Here is a 9,753-nt window from a genome sequence, read left to right on the forward strand (position 1 = left end):
CCCGCTCACCTGCCGGTGCCAAGGGAACAGGGGACGCCAAGATTAACTACATTTCCCAGAGTGCCAACCGCGGCGGCGCCGGTCCTCCGTTCGTGGCTCCTCCCGTTGCTAGGAGGTGCCTCAACGCCACTTTGGGAAGTGGGCTCCCGGTTCCAAGACAAGCGGGATTCTTCCTCCTGCCATTCCGTGGAGGCCTGGGTTCCAAGACTGAAAGCTTAAAAGTTCCTCCAGCACTCTTGAGGGCTGAGTTGTGGCCAGGTGGAGGGCGTGAGAAATGTGTTAAGATTGGAAGATTGACGTGTGAAACCATAATTATGTATTTATCCCACTCCAAAGCTTAGGGAAGTGGCCGTGACCCTCCTATTAAGAAAATCAAAGATGCAAAGCCAGAATAAAATCCAACACCGTAAGCAATGAAAACATGTAACGCTTTTTGTGTTAATTACAGATTTTATTAAGGGTCTTTCAACTTTACAAAGGAAAAAAAAAGTTTAGTAGCTTGGCTTACCAGAAGACCATGCAGTGCTGGCGAGTCTCTGCAGTCTAACCATGATTCACACGCCCAGGACCCTCGGGACCCATGCACTTTCTCCTACTCCCACCCCCACTGACGCATTCAGCCAGGGATGGGTAACAATACATACTAAATGCATCTCGTCAGGTAGGAACCAAATTCAAATCCACAACAGTAAAAGGAAAATGGGTAGTAATTACACACTCCAAAGGATGCAATTGTAAATAAAATGGTGTTTATAAAGTAGTCAGCAGTCTGAATGTTATGTGGAAGATCACATATTTTAATGAAAGTCAACAGTACTGTGGCAAAACAACTTATTTTGGTTCAGAATTCTTAAAATCACTCCTAATTTTCCATGATCTTCTTGAGATAATGATTAGCCCACTTCAATTTAAGGCAAAATCAAACAAAACCCCCTTGGAATCTAGCAATTTGCAGGTCTGCAACAGCTAACATCTGGTAACTCCTAAGTTTCCTTAACACATTCCTATGTTTACTATCATGGACCACAGGAATAGTTACTGAAAAGTTAATTAAGTGTGGACAGCTACAAGCTAAACACCACCACCATTTTAAAATGAAAGATCGGTCATTTTAGTCATTTACATGATTTGGTCTAATCCTCCAATGGAGTAGTCAATATTTACTGAAACGACTTCCACATTATTCCATGAAAATGATCAAAACCTTTCTGAGTCAGGAGAATCAACCTGAGTCAGGAGAATCAACAAGACCCTTGGTCTTGGGTAGAATAGTCCATTTTCTGGCACTGCTCCTCTCCAGCTGCAGTGGGAGCTAACTACTGCTTGAAGACAACCTATAACCCCAGGCATACCTTCCACATATTTAAAAAGACTAGCAGCTGTTACAGACCATCTGCATCTCTTCTTCCTTCCTAATAAGACAGATGCAAAGAACTCAGAAAGGGGGTGGAAGGCCTGAGCAGGAGTTATCTAAAGAATTTTCATTCCCCAGGGAACTCTAGGATCATGAATTTGAAGTTATTAATTTCTCCAGTCAAAGCCCTGCATTGAAGAAAACCAAGAATTAAGATCTGATGTGTTAATTTTAGGAACTAGAAAATGCCTCCAGGTACATGTAATCTGAAATTACAAGTGAATTCTCAGAAAACACACATAGTTAATACTGCAATTAGACAAATGTTCTGAAGATAAGCTGATACTTATCATTGTAATGTTCTGAAGATAAGAACACGAATGGCCTCAAGGCTTTGGTTTGGACAAACTGTTTAGAGGTCACTGATGCGCAAACACTGAAATACACCTCAGTATGTCTGATAGAACATAAGATAGAACTCCACAAACATTTGAGGAAGCATCAACCTTCATCCGTTACAAATAGCAAAAGCATCCCTATTAAATCTCAAAATTTCAATTTTGGGTACTGTTCAGAGTACTTTTTAAAAGAGGCTTAATATCAGTATTATCTAATAGAAAAATCTCATTAATTCTACTCAATATTTATCATTTCGGAGAAGATTAGGGTGAAGTTTATCTTTGTGCTGTGAGAACGGCTCACAGAAGAACCCAACACAAGCACACTTATCTACGCCAAGTTTGGCTTCTTAGGGACAGCAAACTGGACCTGAGTGCTTTGTAGCAGTCAACAAAAAGTTCTTAGAAATGGACCAGAGCACTTGGCCTCTGTGACAGCAATTGCAGTGGATTTCAGTGCTATCTGCTCAGGCAGGTCTCACTCCTTCCTTTTTTTGTTCCTAGTGTTACCCAAACCTCATAAACCTCTGTCTTACAATCCTTCAAAATTTGAATTTGTGTTGATTATGTGGTACTCTTTCTCTCTTGATAGTGCAAATTAGTGAGGTTTTACTATGTTTTTATTCTTTGATCACAGTGAATAAAGTTCAAGACAAAACATTCCAATGTTAATAAAATTAGTATTAAATATCAGATTTAGTTTTTAAATAAAACTCTAGGGGCTGGACCAAAGGTGGCTCTGTAGTGTCTACTACAACCTGTCAAACCTAAGATAGTTCCCAGATCTGTGCAGTTTGATTAGGTGGGTGTGATTTTGAACACTCTCAGAAGCTGATTACAGGTATTCATCTGAGTAAGGTATTTAACCACTGATTTTGAAACAATTCTACACTTAAAAGGCTCAATAATTGCTCAATATTAAGCAATTTATATTTACATTGTTATTTCCCAGAATCTGAACTACTGTCAAGATGTACCCAAATGAGATTAACACAGAGTGCTTTTTATTTCAATCTTAACACAATTATCAATTAATTCTCCTGGTGGAAAGATTAAGGCTTGTATCAACAGATAGTATTTCTGCTGGACCTAAAATTCTCATATTACTGGTTCCGCTGGAATAAGATTTTATGTCAGGTCCCAAGATAGGCATTATATTTCCACTGAGTTATACTACATTCTCAAGACTGATTCTAGAACTGGTTTCATGAGGCAGATGTCACAGATACAGTTAACAGATTGAAAAAAAAATCAAGTAACATGTTGTTTTACATTGATTTTAAGAATAAAATTCACTAAGCGGTACATGTTTACCCTTTAAATATAGAATGGTTGTGTAAATTAGATTTCAGCTGAAAGGACAATTTAGCAATTCAGATAAAAGCTCCTAGAAACATACTGAAAATAAAGCCAAATATACAATAAGAAATACTTCTATGGAACTTCCATTTATCCTTTAGCCATAGTTTCAATGATTATGTTTTCTGATCCAAAAATCAGGACACATGGTTTGTTACAGGATATTTCTGTGCTACTCCTGGGGGTAAGAGGTAACCTGAGTGATGATTTGCTTTTGTAATGCCAGGTACTGTAACCTCCAAGCATTTTAATGGTTTATGCCAAAATGACAGAATACATGAAATCCGGATTGTTCCAGAAAATCCAGTTAATATGGTGACCAAAGTTATTGTAACGGTAACCGAGAGCTCTCCCTACACTTAAGTCTACTAGGAAGGAACTGACTCTTCTTTCTTTCTTCAGCATCTCTTTCGGGAGAGGTTAAGGGAGAACGGGAGGGAGATCAAATGCCACTGACTGAGGTTCCATCAGTTGCCAATAGTGCTATGTAGAGGTAATTTCGCTACCCACCCCTTCCCAGAAGTTTGGGACAAACGGAGCTATGGTACTGCTACAGTGATAATTTAGGGATTCTTCTAATGGAAGATTAATTCCCAATTACACAAGACAATGATCCTGCAGTAGGCCTGTGCTGAAGAAGCTTGTGTTAGAAAAACGCTACTACGAACAAACAGAATCAGCAACCAAGGGGAAGCAGGCAGAAAAGGTGTTAAGCACAAACTCACACTAACTTTCCTGATTAGTTTCTTTCCCCCATTCAGTCCTGCTTGTAAGTCAGGGCCCACGGCAGGAGTGGCAGGACATTTAGCAGGCAAGCTAGGGAGGGTTGTACCCCACTTTAAAAATACCTTTGCTTAAAAACACATATATCCAGTGATTAGCAATTAAGACGTGAAAATAATTAACTACTTAGTAGTTAAATTCTACTAATTATCAAAAGTTATGGCCTACTGGGATCAGCAGCGTTACAAATGGAAGTCATACTGCATTTCTTAAAGCTTTTTCTGAATGCTTGACAGGTCTCTTTCAGTGTTAATTGCACTTAAAACACATCTATTTTTTCATTTAATCTCTGAAAGCTCTTCACTTTTTTCTTCATTAACAACGAGGAAAGGGGTCAATTTATCATTTGCTCTATAGCGCTCTGAATTGGAATTTGATGAAGAGTCCACGCAGATTTGTGTGGCAGGTACAAGGGGAGTGGAGAGTACAGCTGCTTCCTGGGCAGATCAAATGTGTCATGACCTTCAGAGCTTGGACTGCAGTGGCTTCAGGTGCTTGTAGTAAGATTCATGGACCTGTGGGGAAGGGAGCGAGAAGAAATGACTGATCAGGAGTTGGCAGTGTAAAAGAGCTTACTTTTAATCAAGAAATTATCCGGACCTTATTTGGGTACCGATCCAAAGAAACTGAAGGGGGGAAAAAAAAAGAAATGTGCCTATTGGGGAAATCTGGACATTGGGTAGTTTGGACATTGGGTAGTTGACGATATTAAAGAATTATTGATAATTTGTTTAGGTGTGAGAATGGTATTGTTATGTTTTTCAAAAGAGTCCTTATCTGTTGGAGATAAACACCGAAATATCTATGGACAAAATTATCTGACGTCTTGGATTTGTTTCGAAATCATCCTCAGGAGAAAGGGGTGGGGTTTCAGATGAAACCAAGTGGCCAAAACAGACAGTTGCTGAAGCATGGCAAAGGGTATATGGAGGTGTATGATAGTATTCCAGTTTTGTGTATGTTTATAATTTTTCAATTAGTTATTAAATAGTCAAGGAAATGAAAAACCTGTCTACTGCAGGAATGACCCAGTTCCCTTCTGAACCTGCTGCTCAAATAAAGAGACTGTCTGAAGCGGCCACAGGAATTTTCAAAGCTTTCACAGATGGACTGCTCTGAGAGGTTTTTCCTGCCTTAATATTTAAATGAAGAATTTCAAAAGGGGAAAAGACATTGATTTTTTTTTTTCACCTCTGCTTTGTTCAGTGGGGATTTCTTGGCCCACTCAAACAAGTTCTCATACACATTCCCATCATAGCGGCCAAGCACAGAGCCCAGTGACACATCCTGAAAATCAAACGCATCAACCAAAGCAACAGCATCTGGGCGAATCACAGTCAGTAACTCCTTGATACGCTGGTGTACTTGGGTAATCTGAGAGTCTGTTAGGATGCTCTCCTGGAAGAAACAAAACAAGCAAATGATATGTGTATACACACACACACACACACACACACACACACACACATATAAACAGATATATATATGTGCATGCACAGCTATAAAGCAGACCATTATTCTTCTACAAAAAATAAAAGAGACTTAAACTTAGAAAATACTGACCTGAAGAAAATCCCCTGCCTTCTGACTGATTCCATACAAAGAATACAAAAGACATAAATTCCTTAAGACAGCTTGGATGGATTTATCTTGAATTTTGAGGAGTTTTTCTGAAAAGAGCTTAACTGTCACATAGTGGCAATGTGCCTGCATAAAAAGAAAAAACCCACCAGAATGTGAGAACCATTGAAAAAGATTTGACACGCGGTGACAAGGGTTTCTGCCCTAAAACAACGAGGGGAGGTGGTGGAGTAAAGAACGGAGAAGGGGAGAAGGCGAGAGATCTATCACTGACCTCACTGGCTCGAACGAGGTCAACGGAGGTTAGGTTCCACGCTACCTCCTTGCTTTTTCTGTGAATCACTTCAGTTTGAAGGTTTTTCGCAGCAATCTCTACCAATCTGTTAAGAAATGAAAGAAAACCGAAGCTCAGAGGAAGTGATCAACAGCACTCGCAGCTGCCCCGCTTCCGTCAGGCCCCTGCCCCAGAGGCCCCCCCAGCCGCCCAGTCTAGCTCGAGGGTGAGCTCACCTGGCTGCACGGAGTTTATAGGCCTCTGTTAAGCTCTCGGGGCTGTTGATATCCACCACCGCCGGCCAGACTGCCACCTGCTGTGGCTGGATGCGCTGACTGGGCAGGTCGTTCAAGTAGGACACCATGCCACACGCCAGCTTCCCTGAGTGTACCTGGTCATAACTTTTCATCAGGAACCTAAAAGTCACCAGTACACATGCTTTCAGTAACTGTGCTTCTTGCGAAACAGAAACAAAACAACCTCTTGAAAGGGCTTAAATCTATGGGATAGGTGTTTCATACTCGCTAGTCTGATCACGACAAACACAGTGGGTCAGAAGGCAAACATGACGTCTTTCAGGAACAAATATAATAGGAAGAGAAAACACGGGCACAGGAACCGATGACAAGGACTCGGACTCTTATTCCCAGGTAAGCGGGACCATGAGTAAGATTCTCACCTAGCCGTCTGTAGCATCATGACCGTGTTTTCTCCCTCAAAGGTGCAGGTTGGGGTAAAAGTGACATAAATATTCGGAAGACCGCTGCAGTGAGAATAGCCATGCCCGCCACAAGCCATCCGACACGCTTCGATGGCGGTGTTAGTTGTCCAGGAGGTGAAAGCCTTCAGCCCCGCGGTGAGCGCATGAAGCTGAAGGGGAAAAGCACTGGCCATCAGAACATCAGAGGTGCCGAAGTCCGAGTTCCAACGAGAAATGCTCATCCTCAGCTACCCGTGCTGGTCACCTTCCAAATCACTTGCCACGCACGTAACTGAAGCAGCATGGTCATCGAATTGGCCTGAACTAATAACATGCCCACACTCCCTTCTGAACTGTTCTCCGCTTAGGTTCCTTTAGTTAACAAATGACCAACATGGTCCAGCACTTCTGAAACTTAAAGGAAAAACCCACATGTCTTTATATCTAGTCCACTTTCAATCAAAAAATCTCTGTATCTTTTGAGACTATATGGAGTCTTCGAGAAGTCCCAGTAGTTTTCTCTGGACATTATTCAACAGGCAAACATGAACAGAAAGGTGCCCACAGTGAAGGAGACAGAACACGTACCTCGGGCAGTTCGCTCAGGTCCCCTTGGCCAATGTCTTCGTTAATCCGATGATAGGTCTCCTTCATGTAAGCGCCTACAAAGTGGAAGGCATAGGCCGTGGCCAGGAGTGGAAAGAGTTTATACTGCTGGGTCTGAAAATCCAAAATCTGTGGTTCTGGCTCGCTAAAGTATATAGAACAAGAAAAAAAAATTAAACACTTACGCAGAACTCACTGTGTGCCAGGCTCCAGTCTAAGCACTTTGGTGTATGATCCTCATAAAGTATATAATCCTCATCAAGACCCTGTGAAGGGAACACTTATTACCCCCACTTTACAGATGGAAAAATCAGAGGTTAGGAAGCTGCCTGCAGTCACACAGCTAATGAGTGGCAGGTCCTCGACTGACTGACTGATTTGTCTTTTTTTCCCTCTTCTTTCTTTTGTTGGCCCATCCTTGATTTAAGAGCAAGGCCTTCTGAGGCCATTTGGCTACAGAAGACCATGTTCTTATCTACCTTGTTAAGCTGCCTTAGGTGGACAGAATTTTCTAGCTGTGAAGTTCCTATCTTTCTTTGTCTTGCCAGTATGACTATGGAAACTATATCTCATGGCAACACACAAAGTCAAAGTTAGTCGACTTCACCAGAGGAAGGCAATGTTAAAGAGACCTACCTCACTAGATGGCTGAACAAACTATATTATGACAATTTTGGAGAAGACCCAATGCACAGAATTAAATATTTGAAGTCTAAGGAGGTCTGCTGTTATCCATTTCCTTATTCCTTCTTTAAGAGCAGAAAGGTTACCTGGGAGTCATGCCCTAGTGAAAGGCAGTTGTGAGAATAAGCTACGGGCAAGAACACAACAGGGAATCAAGTTTAATATCACTTTCACCATGCCCAGTTTGCAGTTGTTAGTGATCAGAATTCCCAAACTGCCTTCAGTGTTTCGAACATTTCATTTATAGAGCTCAAGTAATATTATTACTGTGCCTCTTAGAAGGTTAAATATGATAATAAGGCAGTAGTCTCATCTTCCCACTGAAGAGAAGGGAGTCTAGGTTCTAAGTAACAGACCCAGGGCACTGCCCTCTTAGCTAATTTTATAGCCAATGCATCTTTTCCATACGACACTTGGGAATGCTGATATCTGAACAGGCGCCAAGCAGATCTGCACAAATGAGCCGGTGAGACTCCACCCTTACTCTGGCTTGATTTCGGACTGGTGCCTCACGGCGCTGTATCGGATGGCAATGGTGCAGGCCTTTGCCAGGCTCCGGGCAGCTTCTCCCACAAGGAAGGATCTGATAAACACCATGGTCCCGTAGGTTAGCTTGTTACTCACGGGTTTCACGTATGTGCCATCAGGTTTCACCTGGAAAAAGAACATGGGACTGATGCTTCCTTCTGTTAAACCCAAGAGGCAGCTTAGGCCCATGGTTCTCAAAGTGTGGTCCTCACAGCGGCAGCATTGGCATTACCCGGGAACTTGTTTGAAATATAGTATCTCGGTCCCCACCCTGACTTATTACATCAGGAACTCTGGGGGCCATGCAATCTGGGTTTTAGCCAGCCCTCCAGGTGATTCTAACATCCTAAAGGTTGAGACCCATGGTTTAGCAAACTAGAATATGCTCTTCATACCTGCCAACAGCTTTCGATTTCACTGTCATAATAGAAGACACACAGAGTAAAGCTCAGTTATTACCTTCTAGAAGAACTGACCCTTCTAATTCCAACCCTGAGGTTATCAACAGCCACTGCACCCCCATGTCTGACACCGCTGATCCTATTTCCTGTCTAAATATACCTGGGCGTACTTCATTAGCATGTTTTCTCTGGGAATGCGATAATTGTCCATCTTCAGGTAGCCATTATCCATCTCGTCATAGCCAAATTTGGGGCCAATGTCGCCCACGGTAATACCTACCACAGAGGAAAGGTAAGTCACCAGATGTTTACGCCCTGCATTCCCAGCTTTCTCCCACTCCTCTTTAGTTGTGTATTATACTTTTTGCAGAAGAAAGTGCTCAGTTTAAGTTTTCATCTCAATATCAGAAGAATAATTCTAACCTGGCAAAGGCTTATGGGTTCCAATTTCGCGAAGAGGTACTATGAAGGCATGTAATCCATAGCATTTCCCCTTCGTGTAGAGCTGGGCAAGTACTATCGCATGATTTGAAGTCTTTCCAACTGCAACATCAACGAGAACAAGAGGGGAGTGAACCACCCTTCTTACATTTTTCGAAAGACAGAAACAAAAGAGGGGGAAAAGCCTATGTTAACTGTAGCACTAGACTCTATCAATGAAGTCTGCCCAGACAGCCTGCTGAGGACAGGGCCACAGCTGGCTTACAGGAGGACAGCTACATAAGCTGACAGTAACTAAGAGTTACTGAATCCTGGCAAAGCAAACCTTCACTTTATTTTTACATGTATATAAAAACTTTTTACTGAGATATAATTGACATATAATATTGTGTGAATTTAAGGTACAACATATTGATTTGATAGCAAGCCATCATTTTAAAAGACAGCTTTACTCTTCTACTTACTTTTGACTCATTTATACATAAAGAAAATTACAAGATGGGCCGGCCGAGTGGCGCAATGGTTAAGAACTGGCTTGGGACGCCAGTGGGCCCCGGTTCGGATCCCACATATGAGGGCCAGTGACACTGCCCTCTACAGCTAAGATGCTGAACAACAGCTCAACCTGGAGCTGGGCAGCTGTG

At 42.1% G+C, this 9,753-nt stretch overlaps 1 protein-coding gene across 4 annotated transcripts in view; it reads right to left on the reverse strand.

The window, feature by feature from the left end:
- Positions 1-430: 430 nt before the first annotated feature.
- Positions 431-9,753, reverse strand: part of ACOX1 (acyl-CoA oxidase 1) — a 22,977-nt gene continuing 13,654 nt past the window's right edge. For all 4 annotated transcript variants that reach the window (XM_019644349.1, XM_019644348.1, XM_019644350.1 and 1 more), the window contains 10 exons: positions 9,092-9,211; positions 8,829-8,944; positions 8,224-8,393; positions 7,038-7,200; positions 6,429-6,619; positions 5,986-6,165; positions 5,750-5,855; positions 5,458-5,601; positions 5,086-5,292; positions 431-4,409 (listed from right to left, as the gene is read on the reverse strand). In XM_019644349.1, coding sequence (XP_019499894.1) covers positions 4,359-4,409; positions 5,086-5,292; positions 5,458-5,601; positions 5,750-5,855; positions 5,986-6,165; positions 6,429-6,619; positions 7,038-7,200; positions 8,224-8,393; positions 8,829-8,944; positions 9,092-9,211 — 1,448 coding nt within the window. In that variant the 3' untranslated portion in view covers positions 431-4,358. The remainder of the gene's footprint in view (positions 4,410-5,085; positions 5,293-5,457; positions 5,602-5,749; positions 5,856-5,985; positions 6,166-6,428; positions 6,620-7,037; positions 7,201-8,223; positions 8,394-8,828; positions 8,945-9,091; positions 9,212-9,753) is intronic.

The sequence above is a fragment of the Hipposideros armiger genome, unplaced genomic scaffold (assembly GCF_001890085.2).
Source record: "Hipposideros armiger isolate ML-2016 unplaced genomic scaffold, ASM189008v1 scaffold_87, whole genome shotgun sequence".
NCBI lineage: Eukaryota > Metazoa > Chordata > Mammalia > Chiroptera > Hipposideridae > Hipposideros > Hipposideros armiger.